The following is a 20,361-nucleotide window of genomic DNA, read 5'->3' on the forward strand; positions in this document are numbered from 1 at the left end:
TGTTAGCAAGGGGAAGCCAGACAATTACTGATCCAGCTTCAAGATGGCTGGGACACGACTGACCCTGCACACTGCAAAAGTAGCTGAATTGGCAGAGTGAGTCAGACTGAATCGATCCTTTGCACTGCACGCTGGGGACATTTTGGTTCAGCAACTGAAATAGTCAAGGCAGATTTACTGCATTGTCAAACTTCTCATGTTTGGTTAGCTGGGCTTGTTCTTCAGCTGTGACTAACTTACACATGGCTTCTAGAAAGGAAAAGGAAGTTTGATTCTTAAAGGGTAATTTCTTTGTTTTTATTCTGAGTCAGTTGGACAAAAAAGTTGTCCTCAAAATGCAGTGTGGTGTTTCGTGGCAGGTCCTTAAGCCGACTGAGTGGCTTTGGCTCTAGCAGAGTACACAGATGTGCATTCATCCCACTGCACTTCATGAACTCAGCTGAGTCCCTCAGGTACCAACCCTGACCTTACCAGAGCAGACCTGCCCTTTTGAGGTCTCTCTCTATTGACTGATAATAGAGAGATGAGTGCTACTGAATCTCATCTCCACAGTGATGTGTTTTTTCTTCTTCTTTTCTCCAAGTTAAGGTTTGCTGTACATCTGGGCACATAAGTGTGGCAAAGCATGCTTCATGGAACCAAATCTCAACAGCTTTGGAGAAAGGATCTCTATCTCTGTGCAGCCCAGCAAGGTTTGGACTCAACTCACCTGTCTGCTTGTAGGTGAAACACTACATCCTGCACATGGGGATGGCAACACATCCAAAATACCAGTAACCCCAAATTTATACCCACTGCTCTTCCAGGCAGGTGTGAAAATGCCTCAGAAAACACGTATCACTATTAGAGTGATGACACTATTTGAGAGTCTAACATCCCAGGCAGGATCCCAGACCTGCCCATATCCTGCTTGTAATGCCTGCTTCCATAAACTCTCGGTGTAGTTCCAGTTACAGGAACACACACAGACTTCTAGCAAAGAAATAATCAGGACAAACACTGCAGCTGTGCTCTGACACACAACCTCAAATGTTTGCTTGGCTAAGTGCTCCACTCTGATTAATGTTAGACAAAAATAGGAGCATTTTGATCTTTTTCATAAAGGCTGCACACATTGCATTTATTTTTCATTGCTTATAATTGCATGCAGCATAGTTAATTGTCTCATATTGCCAAGGGGAAAAGGAGAGGTACCCTCTCAGACGCTAACATTTTATTCTTGCTCCAGTGGGTGTCTGACATGCAAATAATTACAGACAAAGTGCAGCAAGATGAAATTCCCAGGCACGAGGCAGAGTGAGGCCTTGAGTATAGACTCAGAAGGAAAACTATCATGTGTGAATCAAAGGTACCTGGTCTCCAAATCTCTTCAGGGCAGACTCTCAGCATCACACTCAGCTTATTGTATCAATACTTGAAAGTCAGCGTAAATACTCTTAACAGATTATTAAACTACTGTGACAAAAGCTTAATTATTTGAGTATTAGGAAGATAATTAAACAAGGTATTCCAGTGATGGAGGAAGAAGAGTAGGCAGAATGAATGAATAAAAGGCAGAAAGATGCATAGCAATGGAACATAAAATATTCAATATACACATGAGTAACTAAGGTGGTGTTTTCTTTTTTAAAATAAATTTTTTCAAAAATTGCAAATATATTTAGGGAGGTTTCCTGCAAATTTATTTAAATTTAGAAAATGGTGCAGTCTTTTTACTAGCTATGATCAGCATTAAAATAAAAATCAGTATCTTTCTACAGCTAGCACTCAAAATATCTACAAAAAACCATGAAATGGTGACATTTTAAAGATATCTATTCCACATCTCTGAAAACTGCATTGCTTATTAGATATTCTGCTGTACTGCATGAAGTTCTTTTATATCAAATTTTATGACTGAATTTTTACTACTTATATGCCAGTGTCACAGTGAACTTTAGTAGCATAGCTCAAGTGTGAGAGAAAAATATATTCTAGAATTAATAAAAATCTTCACTTCTTTTTTAATGCCTTGAAAACTCAATCAAGCTTCTCTTCAAACTCAAAAAGAACATTTTATGCATTTTGTTCTCTCACACATGGAAAAAAAAACCTCATATAATGACATGTATTTTCACACAAGCAGGCACTGAAATAAAACCTATCAGAAAAACAATCTGTCCTTCAGAGAACATGTCAGTGTGAGGAACAACATATCTATTGTTGCAGTTAATTATTATTATTTCATAGTAGGAAAACAAGTTTTTGGTGAAAGATCAACACCTAAGTGATTTCAGCTATAAAAAGCAGAAAAAAGTGGAAGACACTGTGAGTGTTTCAAATTCCTGGTATTCCTTAAATTGAACTTATTTCAGACTCCATTTCTTACAAAGCACCACAATTCCTCTTCTCTATCCGCTACACCATGGCAGCCTCTCAAATACAATGTATTACTCCTGAGAGAGGAGCAAAAGAGCTTTGTGTACCTGTACAATAACATCCTGGAGGCACTGATGTGGCACTACAAAATACAAATATACCAGGGTTTGGACAAAACATTTGAAATTTTGCCTGAAGGGGGCTTGGGGATCACTTTTCATGCACTACACTTTTCAAATAAAATTTCCATTTTCTGATAAAAAGCATCTGCACTCTGATGTGCAAATACATGATTTTGTCTTCTACACAAAAGTAAAACCTTGTTACATTAATTATTTTTGTATTTGTTCCCAGAGATCCTTTTTACTTATATGTGTTTTAATTTACCACTTCACACACTTGAAACCAGATCATATTTGCTTTTCCACAGCTGCTTCTCAGGTTAGCCACTACTTTTTTTTCTCCTTAGTGGATTTCACATAGCACTCTGTGGCTACCTCCACCAAGCACACCCCGTGTAAGTTAAGTCCTGATTTCACAAAAATCAAGGCTGGTTTTATCACTTTCCTGAAAGGAGTCCTCTCCTCACAGAAAATGGTATGAATAAATTAATAACTTCAGAAATTGACCTCCTGCTTACCAGACTTGGCACTCAATCTGGCACAAAACCAGATGAAAATCTGAATGTTTTGAGGGTGGAAGCAACACTCAACAAATAGATGTTTCTCTGAGCTCTTTGCATAAAGGATAGTGTCAATTTGTCCTTTCCACAAGCAAAACCCAAACCAAACAAATCCAATAATGCCCTTTAAATTAATCACTGAAATATTTTTGCTTGTGGGTATTAAATACAGTTGGATGTCATTTGTTTATCCATGTCTGAAGATTAATGCCTACATCTAAACAAAGGTCTTCCTCAATAAGCTATGAGGCAAGTCACACATCAAACAAATGCTCTATGTATAGACCAATTCAAAAAAGATTAAAATAATTTCCTACTAAAGGTGATAGTGCACTAGCTGGGTCCTTCAAGGTGTAGTAAAGGCAGACTCACATGTAAATGACAAATAACTATTTGGATTATAACATTACAAAACTATTTTTCTTCCTGGCTACTTCTAAAAGTGTGCTAAACAGACCCTTGCTCGATGGTGTTCTAGCAGTGTGAGCCATCATAAATTGCTAATCTCTAGGTAGCCATTTCCATATTTTTTGTAACAGCTGGTAGAACAGCGGTGCCGTTAAATATAATTTATTCTCATATGATCCCCTATTGGTATGTTTTTCTCTTGCACATTAATGGAAACTCTGGCAGGATCTGAGCCTCAGTAGCTCAGATATTCAGTACAGATTTTCAGGAATACCGTACCTTTGGGGAAAAGAATACTATCATCAGCAGATGGCAAGGAAACTCATAAGGAATGGGCCCATGACACAGGCTTCCATCAGGAAAAGTTTTGAGGCCTGTGCAGGACATATAATTAATAATCCAAAGGAATACATTTTAATTGCTATCTCACCCTTGAGCCACATCCAAAAATGCTTTACTGGGTAAAATAATGTACACTCACGATAAACTAAAAAACACCAGCACAAGGGGACATACCTAACAGTTGAAGGCAAGATGTACTGCCTATATTTGGCTGAATTAAAGATACAGAGTTTTGTAATTAGTGTAATGAACTGATTCTTGACACCTCAGGGACCTGCTACAGTCAGCTCTCTGCAGGCAGCTCTTCCCGGTTGTTGACAAATGTAGTCATGAGGCAGATATCCAAGACAACTCTGTACAGGCCAGGTCACCTCTGGCAGGGGTTATTTATAAGCTCACAGGCTCTCTGGAGTTGTCTTCACTGCTTCCCAGGGAATGGATTCAGTGTGGGATAGTGGTTGAACAAACAAAACCTGTCAAATCTGGGCTCGTCAGGGTTTCTCTGCCCTTTCAGTTTTATCACCCTGGCTCTGGCATAGCTTAGCACAAATATAGCTCATCCAAGCAGGGCTTCATTCACTTCCATTTGGCTTTGCTCCTCCTCAAACAAAGCTCAATGTACTCATTATACCTCTGGGAGACAAAGTGGGTCTGACAATTGTAATATCCACCCTCTACTTTGTTCCCCTTCTTATTGTGTCCTGTGGTTTTCCTTATTCTTTTAGTGCCCCAAAGCCACGATACAGAGGTGAATGCATGTTACTTTGAAATGGCAAGACTCAAAGGTTTAGCTCCTCAGCGAAGAAGACTGTTCTGGAAGACAAAAGAGGAGGATACTACTCCAGTTTGAACAATAATACTGCATAATAGAAATAAAAGATGGCCAATCTAATTGGCTAATTGTTTGAAGCAACACCATCCACCATACTTTGCTGAGATGCGTGAGCTTCTTGTACAAAATGATTTCCGAAGATACTTCTCTTCTGTACAAAATAAAAAGCTGCGAAGTTCTCCAAATTCACAAGGTTTTCAGGTGAATACCGTCAGCATGGTTTGGTTTTATGACTGGCTTCAGTCAAGGGTCTGCATTTGAAGTGGAAAATGGATTCCAGATAGAGAGACCAAAGTAGCAAAAGGACTTCAGGACAGTCATGTGCTTCACCTCAGCATGAAAGAGCTTCCTCCCACTTAAATGCAAGGTTTGGTTAGAAGTAAGACCTTAACTGCCAAGGCAAGAGAGTTTTGCTTGAGATGAAAGACAACCTGGGAGAGGTATTTGAAGATCCAAAAGATCTCATAACACTATCCTGTAGTGTATTTTAGTAATGCTTTATTCTTTAGGCCAGTTTAACACATTTCCCCAGTCAAGAATGCATTTTTGTTTGAAACAAGGTGTATATTTTGAAAGATATATCTTATCTATATAGAACTTGTCCCAATGTTTAACTATTGTCAGTGTGGGGGAAGAGAAAGACAGAAACAAAGAATTAACATTTTCTGAACTAGGTGTAGCTTTAGCTTGAAGCCACTGGATTTTTATGTATGTTTCCACCCACTAGCAAGTGCTTTCAGCAGTCAGAAATACTTTCTTTTTTTGGCAGCATGCAGCCAAGGCATGTCTAACACTTTTTCTGATTCCTTGCTTGGGTCAACAAGAAGGGTGAAGTTGCAGGTGCCTCTGCTTCCTCATCAGAGATCTGCCATTCTCCAGAAAACACCATGAAGATGCTCCACTATTCTGAAATGACAGATTTCACTGTCATCCTACTGTGGAGTTTGGAAGCATCATGAGCCATATGGAAAAAGATACTTATCTGTACAATGCTTTAATAAAAACAAAGGTGAAAAATATAAAAGCCTTCCGGATCTAGAATGCTTAATTATAGATTCCTATTCATCTGGCCAGGGGGACTAACTTGATGTCAAGTTAGAGCCCAAAAATAGCAGCTGGCTCAGGTGTCTGCTCAGATATAATTTAAAAGTCAGCATGCCTGGAAGTGCATATTGTGCACTGCCATATTGCTGCTCCTGGCACAGGACTTTGTCATGTCTACTTTCCATTGTTTATAATTTCTTTTGCTGCTTCTTCTTCACTCAAGATTTAGTCTAGGGAAAACAAATCAAAGCAAAATCCTGGGACTGTCTCCTCTTCAGGAGGATGCTTCAGATGCTCTGAAGAGTTCCTACCTTGGAGCAGCGTGATTTATCTAAAAGCAGCAAAAATGATTTTCTGGTTTTCCACTCTGCAGCACCCATTTTATTTCATGCTGAGGCAAATAAATGCATCTACTGCTGTCTTGCTCCTTCCACTATAATGTATAGCAGGTTAAAGTCACAGTTCAGATCTCAGCAGGTTTCAGATTCGAATGCTCGTTATATATCAGGGGGTCAGTGTTCTAGCAGGGAAACACAAAAGCAATCTTCAAGAGGCATGAAAATTCTTATGTTTAGAAACCCTTCATAAAGGTCAGGGTTTTTTTAGCTTTTATAAAGCCAACCTTCAGCTTAGAATAAAATTTTCTCATGGATTAAAAACCTAAGCAACTGAATCCCCAAACCAACAAACAGTAGGCAGTTTAGTGGAGGTAACTTGTAAGCATATTCTGTTATTATCATGAAATTAGGAGAAACAAGTAGCTCTCTGAGCTGCCAAGCTTACAATGCATGATTTCCAACATCTTTCTCCCATGAGGGTTTTCCAAAATCTAATAAAAGCGTACGCTTCCTTAACTTCCTTCTTGTGGGCATTAATTGGCTTTTTCCTCTCAGCCTGGCATAAATTTTCATAGAATGTGTAATTTGTAATACTTTTGAGACTTCTCCTTCTCTGTCCAAGATGTTTGAAATATGTCTGCTTGTTCAAAATCACTGGGGGGTGTGTGGTGGGAAATGGAGATAAACACTCACACCATAACTTGTTTAGGTTTCATTTCCCGAGGAAACTCAGCTGAAATATTATAAAACTGCATTTAGCTTTTACCTTGCATTGGTTTGTACAAACCTAGTGGTGTGGTGCACTGCAGTCTAAGACTGCAACCCCAGTGTCTGCCAGCATAACACTCTGCTCTGCTTGAGCAGTGAAAAATGGAACGTGGATTATGAAGAGAGCCAAGTACCAGTAAAAACAGATGCTCGTGATGCTCATGTGCAAACCTCCTCAAAAGTGCATCTGATAACCAGACATTAAAAAAAAGACAGGTTATCATGACAGCCAGGCTATTCAATACTAATCACATTCATAAGCCAATATTTACATAAACATCTTCCTGAAGAAATCATACAGCTGTAATTTTTGAAAGTGAATAGTGACCCCAGGGATTCAAAGGGTCTAAGCAAATAATCACACTGTCTAGAAATCAACCACACAAAAAAAGCCCAGCACTTACAGTGACAAGTAATTTCTGATTTTTTTTTTTAAGACACCTTACCATTCCTTTCTACTCATTTTAAGTGAAGGTTTCACAGGGCTAATTCAGACAGTGTTTCAAACACAGCAGCCTATGACAGCAAGACATTTCTTGTCTACTTCCATTATTCATAATTTCTGAACTACTCAAGGTTAAAATATCTTTTTTTTTCAGATAAAGGACAACAGATCCTATCAGTGAGTGGTCTAGAAGGCAGACTGAGTGAGCAGAATTTTCACATGTATGTTCACCAATTAGCTCTTGGTGGCTGGAGTGTCTCTGAAAGTGCAGAGAATGACAGAAGATTTTGAGGTGGTCTTCCCAGATTCATGCAGCATCAGAGCATAACAAAGGTCAGAACCCAAGGAAAGCTTTGAATTTTCATGCTGTGACTCTAAAACTTCCTATGGAGACTGAACCAGAACCTACAGAAGCCAAACAGCTCTTCCTATTGACCTTAAAAATCTAGAGATCCAATGTAAAAGAAGGTTAAGGCACATTATACTGTTTCATAAGAAAAATATGAGATTGTTTAGTAGTACATATTTCTTGTTTAGCTGTATCTGAATTTTGCTCTCTAGGCCTCAATTTTCTGCTCTGATGTACACCTATGAGAAAAGCTCAGAGAGCCTTTATTCATGCAGTGCTCCAGTTGAACCAAACTTTTAAGCAAATAAAATTACCTGATTTGGCATTCAACAAAAAAGATTTTTTTGAAGACCACCCATCCCAGCAACCTGCTTCAGCCAGATGTCTTTGTTCAAAATAGGAATTTAAGGTGAAATCAGAAGTCCAAATTCTAGTTTCATTTTCATTCGTATCAGATTATACTCAAGCCATTCAAGCTTCCTGAACTGTGAAGCAGAAAAGATTTAAGTCTTCTTGCCCTACCTCCTATCCCTAACTCTTCACACAGACACTGCTATACACATGTTAAAATTATTACCATTCTTCTCTATCTGCGTCACAGTTGCAAAAATATCTCATATCCAGACAACTTTCTTCCAATCCACAGGCACACTGTTGAATGCCTGGAAGCGATCCTCCCCAGTAAAGATGCTTTTCATTGGCACGGCCAACCCACCAAGCAAATGGCACTCCATCTGGATGAAAGGGAAAAAAGAGAGGGGAAAAGAGAAAAGAGAAAAAGAGAAAGAGAACTTGATAAGCACACTGGATTCTCCCGAGAATGGAGGTGGACATGTTAGACAATACTCAAGGAAAAGATGCAAACTGCAAAGTAATAAACCACAAATTTTGCCCCAAGCGCCACTTTATGGAATACATGTTGCAAAAGCAGTGATTCTGTTGTAATCCCATTTGGTTGGAGATGCAGCTGTTCACCTTAGGGCTCACATGCCAGTTACTCACGGGAACCTTGGCCCCTTTCAGCTACAAAGACTTTGGAATGGTGAAGCCAACACCAGTGTCTGCACCAGCTGTGTCCAGTGATTTTTGTGTGACACTGGGGGGTACATCTGATCACTGAAGGAAACTGAAAACAATTCTCCTGTCACAACTCACACCGCACAGATTGTACTGTACCACACAGTATTGGACAAGGACCTCTTGTAGTGTCAGCTGGTTTTGCAGGAGTCTCTAGCTCTTGATCAGGATTTCTTACCTTAAGAGTCTGACATAAAGAACAAAAATCTAAAGAAATAACACACTAACTGATATATTACTAAGAACTTAACACAGTTCCTCTCAAAACTAAGACTAAAATTTTTCTTGGTTTCTCAGGGAGCAAGATTAGGAATTTTAATGTGTTGTCCACAGGTGGAATTTGCAAATGTAAAGCTCGATAAGATATTAAAACAGGTAGGACATAAGTGGGAAAAAAATATTTCCCTGCTTGGGAATCAATTTATCTCTGGGAATCAATTTATTTTCTACCTACAGGAGCCTTAAGATTTATGTATTTATATAAACCAAGACAGTTTTTTGTTCACATTTCAGAATCCATTATGCATTAAGCATTAAGTATTAATAGTCAGATAGAGTAAGCAGAATCTGATGTAATGAAATTCACAGATGACCATTTTCTACGACTGACTTTGTCTTCCAGCTCAGCTAACTTTTTCATTGACTCCTTAATCCTTAAATCAAGAAATGTAATCAGTTATACATACAGGTAGATGGCAAAATTTAACAAAACTGACATATCAAGATTTTTTGATCAAAGGAGCTTGGAAAAATAAACTGTATGGCTAATGAAGAAAGATGCATCAATTTATTCTTCTGCTTTTCTAACATTACTAGTAGGGAGTATTTCTCATTATACAAGGCAAGAAAATCTAAATTATGAAATGCAATCAAGGTTAACTGTAGAATGTAGGAGACTAATTAAAATGAGTTTTAGAATCACTTGGCAAAATTAATTCATATTTATTTTTCTTCTACGCTTAGACTGCTGAACTGTAAATTCATGAAAAAAGGAAAATAAAAATAGGAAGAGCAATTCCATTCTCATGATACCAACAATTAAGACATGACGAATTTGACCAATGCCCAGAGGTACTCATTAGAAAAACACAATCCAAGTACATCTAAGGATTCATCTTACAAAAATGTACACATTCATTTTAGGCCTCCTATTATTGTCAACACATTTGTATTTTCTTTCTTTTCTATTCAGCTGATCTTCTTACAGAAGTTGATTGCTGCAGCCAGTGAAACAGTTCTATATTACTGGGGAATTACTCAGTAAAGCTTGGAATAGTAACGTTAATTGAATAAAAGGGTGATTTGTCTAGGAGTAGAAATAGATATATAGAAGTGCTTAATCTAATTTTAAAAGTGCCCATTCTGGAAAAAAAAAAAAAATTAGATAAAGATAAATTCTTCAGGCCAACAGCAAATAATGGTGTTCATTAATCAAATACAATCTGTGTCAGTTTCCTTTGGTGGAAGCCATTATATACTTAAACCTAACAGTGAAATAAGCAATCCTTTGTGTGTATTAAGAATAAGTAATTTCCTGACGTCTTTTTCAGATCTGTTGTTATTTGTTTCATTGAGCAATACCAAGCAAACACATGCACATTCAGATTTATGGTATAGACTGGAGAAGTGGTAGAAGCACCACAGTTTGAGTCATTTACAACTAAATTAAATACAGTGCTAAAAAATAGAGCAGTCAACATTGTAAGAAACAATCTCAGATCGACAAGGGAACAGGCTATAAAAAAACAGTGTATTTTCCAATATTCTATTTATTAGGCAGAGTTCTGCCACCTTTACCCAAGACAAGTTGATTTTTTTCACTAACTAGTCCCCTAGAAATCAATTGTAGTATTAAGGAAAATTATGCCCTGATTCTTCAAAACTCTTTTCCACATGCTTAGTTTTTAACACATGAGAAATCAGAGCTTTTCAGCAAAGCTCTTCCAAATCTACAGTACTTCATCAACACTTGCAGAGTTTAGGAATTCTGAAACTTACATTGTATGTCATATACCTGTAATACTGAAGTAAAGCAATACTTCACAAACAATGCGAATCAATCTGAGTTCTTTCCAGAAAGTTTCCACCATTATACCTTGGCAGAGCTGGAGAATGTCTTTCACTGAGATTGAGTTTGGCCAGCTTGTGTTGATTAAAATTCTTTCTTCTGACTCTGTAGATTTGTTGCAGAATCTTCACTTCTGTAATCATGGTACTACAATTTTTTCGAAGCATTATCAATTTTCCACCACCTCAAAATGAATTAATTTCCCTTCTCTGGTGAAGCCACAGACCAAATCAATGACATTAAGCAAGGATTTAAAATGACCCCATCACCTTATGGTAACATAAGTCAGTAGAGTTCTACTTTAATATTTCTAAGCTAAGAAGACCATTAATAAGAAGTGCTACTAATTCTTCATTATGTGCTTACACTGCTCCTAGCAATGCATCATTTAGTAAAAAATGTTGTCAAAAGCCTACTGCACAATTAAAAGTATTCTTTTCAATGCATTTTCTTCTGTTTATAATGGAAAAAAAATCCTCTCTAAGAAAAAAAATTTAATGTTCTCTTTGAACTCCATGCTATGTGAAAAAATATCCCAAACCAAGCAAAACAAGCAAGTGCCAAGTGAATAAATTTACCAATGGTAGAACAGTGATGAGTTTATTTCCAGTAATTTTCTTCTACACTGCTTAAACTGTCTTAGGAAGATTTCAATTTTGATAGCAAAATCTTCAAAAAGGCAATTTTTGGGTTGTATTTCCTGCAGTGGACAGATGACAGTAATGTCATTGTCTGGAAGCCTCTAGAAACAGCTGTGACATTTACACTGCTGTTTTTTACCATAATTTAATACAGTATTATAATAAATATAACGTAAGCATAATATAATAATATGACTAATATAATGATAAAAATATATAATTATAATGAATTATAAAATAGTATAAAAGAACTGAGCAGGCAGACCATATCATGTATCAAACCAAGTACTCCTTTGTGCTGTTGGGCACAGACTATATAAGGTACTGCTGGCACAGATCTTCTGAAAGAATAAGGGATATCATCTTCTGTGGATTCTCTATTCAACAGCTGGGTGTGTGCATCCAAAGAGCCAAGTAAGACTCTGGAAACCCTGACACATACAATACTGCAGTACATGGACAAGAACTCAGTTTGTGTCCATCCAGCAAGGCAGGGAGGGTCAGGCTCCTCTCTGCTGTCAGTTCTCCAGCTGATTTCCCATATCTGCTCCACCAGTGTGCTTACCTCAGCTGCTCATTGCCAGCTCCCTGTATGGAATCTGCCTCAGCAGCAGCAATGCTTCACCAGCACCGTATTCTTCACCAGCACAGAGGCTGAGTACTATGGAGAGCATAACAGACACGTGGAACTGGTTTCCAGAGATCCTTAGGAGATGCAGCGTGAGATCAAATTCACCTGCATTGCGTATCTGCCTCTTCTAGGGACAAGAATGGCTGAATATGTAGTTGGTGTCCTTCTACCAGCTTAAAAGAAACTCTTTTCTTATATCTCCCTTATACTGACAGTTCCCTCATTTTCATATTAAGAGGCATTGAAATTTGTTGCAATACAAGTTATTTTCAAAGGTTTAGGTTTGCTTATGTTTTAAATGGCATTTTTTCAAAAATTATTTGCTTAGGCACTCAGAAGCTGAAGGAGTGGCAGAAGCAGCATATTCCAACAGCATTTATATACATTCTATATATATCACTGTGTGTATAAACTCCAAGCAAATTCTGTGGACTCAGTTTGCCTTTATACAGGCAGAAAGTCTTAGTACTGACTTTTATGTTTATATAGTGTGACTTAAAACAAAGCCATGCATTTTTAGAAGTATTATATTTAAAATATTTGTAAAGATTTGTATGCATGATTTGTCAGTTTGTTCTTGCTATGGCAACAAACAAAAGTCTAATTATGGAAACATAGCAAGATAAATTGGATCCTGTGTTAAACTCCTGTGCTGTATAAGCCTAAAGTCTGACACAGCACATACCCCTAAGACAGCCAAGGTTTTTGGGGTACCCAAGTTATTGAAATAGGTCAGTTAAAGGTCTTTTTCACCACCACTTCAGGTCAATCTATTTGCATTTGTCTTTTGAGAGACTGAAAGCATATTGTATTCAAACAACATTGTCTTGGCAAACTTCACGTTCATTTTGTCCTCCAAATTCAAACCAAGTTAAGCAGAACTGAATTTGTAAAATCTTACATCTATAAATTTTACCAATGAAAATGTAAACTAATTTACATCTATGCTGTTTTCCCTTAAAAGGAAAGATTCACATATCAAGAGGTAGTGAAAATTAGGAAAATACTGATTGCAGAATTGCATAGAGAAATCAAAGCCAATTCTTTGAAATCTCACTCAAAACCATTAAATATCTGTTTGCACTAACCACCTCAACAATATCAAATCCTGCAAATGGCTCACCTGATACATTGAATAATAAGTATATATGCATATAATATATATGCAAATAATATATATGCAGTTAGCAGATTTTTTTCATGCAGATGTCTGTATATTTACACATGCCTATGAAGCAATTTCAACTGAGTAACTGAATTCAGAGGCTGTCAGAGTACAAATTACCATCTCAGATAATAATTTTTTTAAAAGGCTCTTGAATAAATGGACAAAGCAGTGAGAAGGGAAAACTGACTTAATATTTTTGCAAGGGTTTACCAAGATCTTGTTTGCTCATACCAAATTTTTTCCCATCATAACATTTTTACAGCCTTTTATATTGGAATTTTTAACATTCAATTGACATAAAACCAAATTCTTCCCGTTTGGCCTTTCTACAGGGAAAAAATACAGTTTTGATAAACCAAATAAAAAGTATTTAAAATAATTCTGGACAAAAACAGGAAAATTTGGAGAAATATTCCATACTTAGTTGAAAACACATAATTAATACCTTCTTAGAGGCTGTTTGTTCAGTGAAGAAGTCTGTGGTATTAATGACTCAGGATCTGTATTGGTTTAAACAACATCTCCCACCACAGGGAAAATAAACTGATAACTCAAAGCAGGGTGAGCTCAGGCTGTGCTGCATTAACCACAACATGCTGCTCGTTCTCTGAAGGGGATGCTGAGATTTAACAGTGAAAATGCTGCTCTTTGCTTTACAACCCTCGGTGAGGGTCTCGTGGCTCTGGCCCTGCCACGTGGAAGCAACACCCACCCCCCGAGATGTCAGGCTCTCTGCACCTCACAAACAACCCTGCTTTTAAGTCAAGATCAGGTTACCTTGGGAAAAAATATGTAATATGGACCAGGAAAAAATGAGAATCCCCAATGGCATGGTTCCTTTGAACATTATTTACTCAGTGAGGCACCAAGTCACCCAATTGGTTTTGTACCACACTACTCTGCTTCCATGGGGACACATACCATGTTTTATGCCTGTCTCATCTTTTTTCAGTACAGACATAATGACTATCTAATACTTCCTTTCTTTACTTTAAACCTTCCCCATGGTAATCATATCAGTTTCACAGTCCTTTTTCTCTCTTAAAACTATAACCCACATATCAGTGCCCTAATTTTCAGAGATGACAAACATGGTTGTGTTGGAAATCACAGTCACTTTTTGTATTGTGTACCAACTGTGCCAGCCAACATTGCTAAGAATCTCACTGAATTTGATTAAAATTTCTGGTCAGGTTCTGTCATTATTCAAATCAGCCATCCAAAAGTGAAGTAGTCCTGCAAATGCCAGTGGAACTACCCAATGGGCAAGACCACAAAGTTTGCTGCTCATTATAAAATTATTTTGTTAAGTGTGGTTAGGAAAAGGGAGGAAAAGGCAGTGCTTTGCTGACATTCTGTTTCTTGTTATACAGCTTTGCTGCCAAGGTGCACTGCTTTCACAGAGTCCCAGGCTGAAGTAATTGCTTTAAAAAAAAACAAAGGAAAAACCACATAGTAGCATTTGTCTGCTTCTCTTAAGCAGAGAAACTGCTCTCCCTGTAGAGCAGCTGTTACCACAGTGTGCTCTGTTCTTCTGCAGTTGTTAAGATACTCTCATAGATGAGAATGGGCAGAAAGAAGGTAAATAAACATGGACCTTTGCTTCTTCCACATTTAACAGGACCCTAATGAGCCAAACTGCTGAGCTGCAATGACAGAGTTAATGCCACTGCACATTTGGAGTGCTTCAGCAAAAGCAAAATCATCATCAAGCCTTTAAGAGACAGATTTGAGGATGAGCATAAGGATTCCAAACCCAAATACTTTTAGATGCCGAGGAACATTAAATCTACATTCAAACTAAAATTTTGTGCCTTATGAATGTCCCAGCTGAAGGCCTAAGAAGGCTGAAAATCATTATGAGTACTTGCATTCTCCTCTGCCAGCCCAGGCTGGGTTTTTTTCTCAATAAATTTCTGGTCAAGTAACAAGTTTCCTGAAAGATGCAAGTGGGACTCCAGCCAACAAGAGAAACTATGTGAACAGCTGAAGGCATGCAGGTTGGGAAGGACAAGTAACAACAAATAAACAATCCAAAGAAGATTATAGCTTTTAGGGACAAATGACAAAACAGGAAATGGCATCTTAGAATCCTCAGCAGTTTTGATGAAAATGAACTGGATATTCTACCCTGCTGAAACAAAAAAAATATCTAATTTCCTTTATTTTCTGCATTCCAGCTCACCTTCACTTCAAAATTCTCCCTCTTGCTTTCAATTCCTTTTCCTCTTCCTCATTCCCCTTTTCTTTTCCCATTTTCTCTGTTTAGCCTAAATCCTCCAGGTAAATTCAGATAAACAAGCCTGACACTGCCTTAACAGATAAGCCTATGACCTTGATGCATGTCCTGCCACATCCTTACTCTGTACTGGGACCAGAAACCCATCAATGCTCTGGATGCAATTGCAAGTGAATAATGACCATGGATAAGCCACAGTGGGCTCCAACACAATCCTGCCTGGGCCAGAGGAGCAGCTCCTGCTCAGCAGATGTCTGGAGTTTTTCCCCTGTGTCACAGGTATACCCAGTAGGAATAATGGCAGTAAGATGAACCCATCATTTCTTGTCCTCACACTGCTCAACCATCTCTTCTGTGTTCCTTCTCATCCTCATTACCAGCATCCTCTCACCCATTTCCACTGGAATGCCACCTCGTGAGGCAGCTCAATACAGTGCCCAGGAAATGGTCTTTCATTCTTAATCAGCTCTTCTGCAGAAGTATAAAAATGGTTAGTGAGAACAAATAGTAGCAAGTGCTGAATTAACAGATTAATAAAGAGAAGATAAACCAGATTATGTGATTCCAGTTCTTGTGAAAGTGCTATGGGACACTGAATGATCATGTTTGATTTTGGGGCTCTCTGCACCTGCAGCAGATCAGCACTCCTCAGTGGTTCTATAGGGCCCGAGGAAGACAACAGGAGTGACATTTGCAGCCACCTTGTAGTCAGACAGTAACACAGCCACTCTCTCTGTGTCCTACTGAAGTCTTATCCACATTATCTTATGAGCTAACTGGATGAGGTACCCACATGGAATGGAGAAAAGCATGGAAGAGATGAGTGAGTTTATAAGTTTAGACAGATCATATGCTCTTCAAAGCTTTCTTTTTAAAGCATTTTATAATGGATGTGAAAGAGCCACAGGGAAAGGCCACAGGAAAGAGAGCACTGAACTAATGCACCTTATAAAATACTGCAAGGTGGGAGTAGCAGTTTATCACAGCAGTTTTTGCTCTTAAATGCTATTTAAGTTTTCATAGATGAAAGCACTTTCAGAGGCTAGAAATAAGATTGCAGAGGACAGAGGGGAATAGTTGAAGCATCAATGACTATGAATGATGCAGCAAACCGTAAACCAATCATTTCACCACAAGTAAACTTGGTATTCAACTATTGTTCATGGAAATGTTGAAGTGAGAAAACTTTTACAGAACAGTAAAGCTACATTATAAGCAACTGTCCCAGGAAAGACTTCTAGGAAGAAACACTTTGTAGCTTATTCATTTCCTTTTATTTTCCAGGAATAATAATGGACAGATCCAGCAGCCAGCATAGAAGCCTCCAGCTCCAGTGAAATCAGGGTAGCTGTGCAGATTTGCACTCACCGAGCATCAGGCTGTTCACGGGAAGACTGAACATCTGAGGCTGGACAGGACCTCTGGAGACAGTTTAGTCTAGCCTCCTGCTTCTAACTGTTCTGAAACAGATCCAAGATGTAAGAATTCCTTAGAAAAACTCTGTGGCTGTTACTGAGGGCAAAAGCACCATCTGCAGGTATGCAGCAAGTGATATGCAGGCCTGAAGGACCTATTTTTAAAGCTGGTAAAAAAAAAACAAGTTATATATTTGATCCATTTACTCTCGAATTATCCATCATGACAGCTCAAACCATTGGGACTGGACATGGATGAAGAGTAATGACTTTAACTGCAGCACTTTGTACCTTGTGCACTCCACCTGGTGCAACAATGGAGTCCCCAGTTCTGCACAGCTCCCAGGCTCAGGTGCTCTCATCTGCCTACCAGCCCGAGCCTTTCACCAAGAAAGCCCAAAAGAACCCAGGGAAACAGCCTGGCCTGCTAGTGGTCTGTAAGTCAGAGTATAACTCAGAGCAGATAGCTTGTTTATGAACACAAGCCAGCTGGAGTAAAGTTGAGTTGAATTAATCAAGGATTAATTCAATTCTTGCTAGAAATCATGGACAATTGGCTGGATTGCACCCACAATGAGATGTAACTGGATAAACTAGAAGAAGAAAATAGATAAAAAGGGGACATTTGGGACATCTAATAGGAGACTGGATGAGTTACAGATAAACATGCTGTGGAAAGCAATCTTTGCTTAGTCCTTTGGGAGAAACTACATGCATTAATAACAGTTCTTCCCCACTCCTTTATTTTGAAAAGTGTCTGAGTAAAAATGGAATTAACTTACTCAACAGAAATGTTTCCTGTATATGCAGTTTTAACTACCAGCATTAATAATGAGAAAATGACCCTTAGTATTACTTGTTTTACCCCTGCTCATATTGCACCAATACAGTCACTAGTGGCTCAGATGGACTGTCCTCAGATTTGACAACCCTCCACAAAAGACAGATTAATTTTGTTCTCATTGCACTTGCAATGGCAGCTTCTAGGAATAATAAAATCTAGATTCAGGTATAGAGAATCTTTATTAGCACTATTGATTCATGAGGCAACGAGAACACACCTTGTCCTTCAGCTCCCAGGTTAATACAGCACAGCTGACAGTTCAAGAATAACATCTATTTACATGGGGTGAATCTGACCAGAAAGTCATTAGGACAATGTCATTTCCACAGTGTGCCTTTTGGAGTGCAACCACTGGCTGGCTCCTCTAAGTGGCTGATAATGACTACTGAATTTCATGGCTCAGATTGATCTTAAAGAAATAAGAAAATATCATCAGTAAATATGCTGAATATCTGAACTGGAGTAAAAATAGAAAACCAGCCTTAATAGAACATAAATTAGAAGAGATAATAACGTATTACTAATCACTTTAAAGCTGGAATCTCTAATTAAATAAATTAGAGGATTTTCTTAAATAGAAGCACTCTCAGATATTATTAGGATGGTGTTTCTGTTTTGAAAAGACATCTTTGGAAAATGAGATCACATCTCAAGTTCTTTATCTCAAATCCTGATAATAATATCACCTGAGCATTTTGGGTAAGAGGGAAGTCCAGTATCTTTCCCCATGCAGTTGTAGATAAAAAACCCTAAGTTTGGGGGTTTTGTTTCTTTTGCTTTGGTTTCAGATTTTTGTTTGGTTGGTTTTTTGTTTAGTTTTGCTTGTTTGTTTTTTAATGGCAAAAAAAAACTGGGAAGTCCCTGGGAAGAGCATGTAATATATCCATTGTCTTCTACAAGACAGGCATTGTAAGCAACTACAAAATGACACCAACACCCAAAAGATAGCTTAGAGAATAATATAACCACATTTCTGAGCCTTACACCAATTATGAGACAGCAAGGCAGCTTGGACAGCATAGAAACCACACTCTGAGCCTCTCCTCCTACCCTTTTGTCACATCCCTACTGAACGGAAATCTCACAGGGCCAGTGGAACTGGATTGCTTATTTTTTGTCCTCAAAGTGTGTTAGTTGGCAAAAGACAACTCTGAGTTGTACTTCTTATGATCAAGAAGTCCTGCAGAGCAGTGCAGAAAGTCTGGTTTTAAGCTTTATAGAAAAAAAAAAAAAACACCAACAAAAAACCAACAAACCAACCAAAAAAAGTGAACAAAAAACCTCCCAATAACTTGTTGAACTGTGTTCCACTATCTCTAAGAGGCATTACTGCAACTCATTAAACTTCTTTATAGTCTGATGTGTTACAACACATTACAGAGCAATGGTAAATAAATAACTGCTGATTTGACACTGCTTTCAACTGCAGAGCAATTCTGCTTTCCTCAATGTTACAATTAATGTCAGCAGTTAATGCCTTAAGTGGTGGAATCGGAAACTCAGCTACGATAAACACATGCAGTCAGATTTCAACTTAAGGATATACCCAAACTGCAGCATGGCGTTAGTTCAGCTGTCTCTGTCTCAGGCTGCAATTACAGTTCTGTTGGTCAGAGCAGCAGGGGCACCATTTGTCATCCTAAGGAAGGCTGGAGTGCTGTGAAATTGGGCACTTTGGAAAAATGCAGCTGTAGCAGAACATATGTATAGGCAAGACCATGAAATGAACTGGCTCCAAGCCAGCACGTAAAGGCAAAAACAAGAGAATGTAAATGAAAAAAAAAAATCATAAAACACTGTACTCAGAAGATGCTTCTATTGATATATCCTGACCAGCCTTAAAGGTCAGGATGACAACAATCTGTCTTCTCTGTGGGACTGCTTAATCAATTTGCAGCTCTTTTTTCTTCACCCTGTTAGCAACAGGTTCTCATCTTTCAAATAGATCTTCTATTTTTGCTGCTTAATTGGTCTCAGGTTCCTGTGTATCTCTCTATACAGCTATAACAAACATGGGTGTGTATTTACATTCCTGCACAGACTGTAGTGGATAGAATATGAACTGTTCAGCTCTGCTCTGTAGCTCTACTGTCACTAACAGAGATTATTATGCAGCTGGAGACAGTTTTCTGCTCCTGGAGCTGAAGGAAGAACTGAGCTGTACTTTAGCACTGCAGTGAGTACTGGAATGGGTAGAGGCTGCAGAAGAATGGCAACCATGCAGCCTCAAGAAGCCCTAGTCCTTCCTCTCTCTCCCAAAGCTGAACAGGCCTATGTGTCTTCTGTATTAATGGTGACAGAAAGAACCAGCACGGGAGCCATTCTATCTACAAGCATCACAAAGTGAGAATGAAGAACTTTACATATTGAAATAACTCTCTACCATAGGCCTTTCTTCACAGCTGATGAGACAAACAGTTTTGTGGGCTGCATCAATGCTGTGAATAAAAAGTCCATAAGACCATCACATCCATACCAGCTTTCCTTCCAACAGTAAGGCTTCTTAGTGGAGTGAACTTTCCTCTAGCCGAGTACAACTTACTACAAATCCTGTCAACTACTGGCTTGAAAAGATGCAGGCATCTCTGTCAGGTAGTGGTGTTTGGGTGGAAACAACACAACTGAGGCAGGTAAGCTTTTCTCTCAGGCTGGTGTAGGATTTTGACCAGGTATTAACACATTAGAGTTCTTCAAACACTGTGCAAGAACCAA

The 20,361-nt window shown here is 38.4% G+C and overlaps 1 protein-coding gene across 1 annotated transcript in view; it reads right to left on the minus strand.

The window, feature by feature from the left end:
• Positions 1–20,361, minus strand: part of CNTNAP5 (contactin associated protein family member 5) — a 200,672-nt gene that overhangs the window by 44,237 nt on the left and 136,074 nt on the right. The window contains exon 14 of the mRNA XM_053948442.1: positions 8,144–8,300. Coding sequence (XP_053804417.1) covers positions 8,144–8,300 — 157 coding nt within the window. The remainder of the gene's footprint in view (positions 1–8,143; positions 8,301–20,361) is intronic.

This window comes from Vidua chalybeata, chromosome 7, assembly GCF_026979565.1.
Source record: "Vidua chalybeata isolate OUT-0048 chromosome 7, bVidCha1 merged haplotype, whole genome shotgun sequence".
Taxonomy (NCBI): Eukaryota; Metazoa; Chordata; class Aves; order Passeriformes; family Viduidae; genus Vidua; species Vidua chalybeata.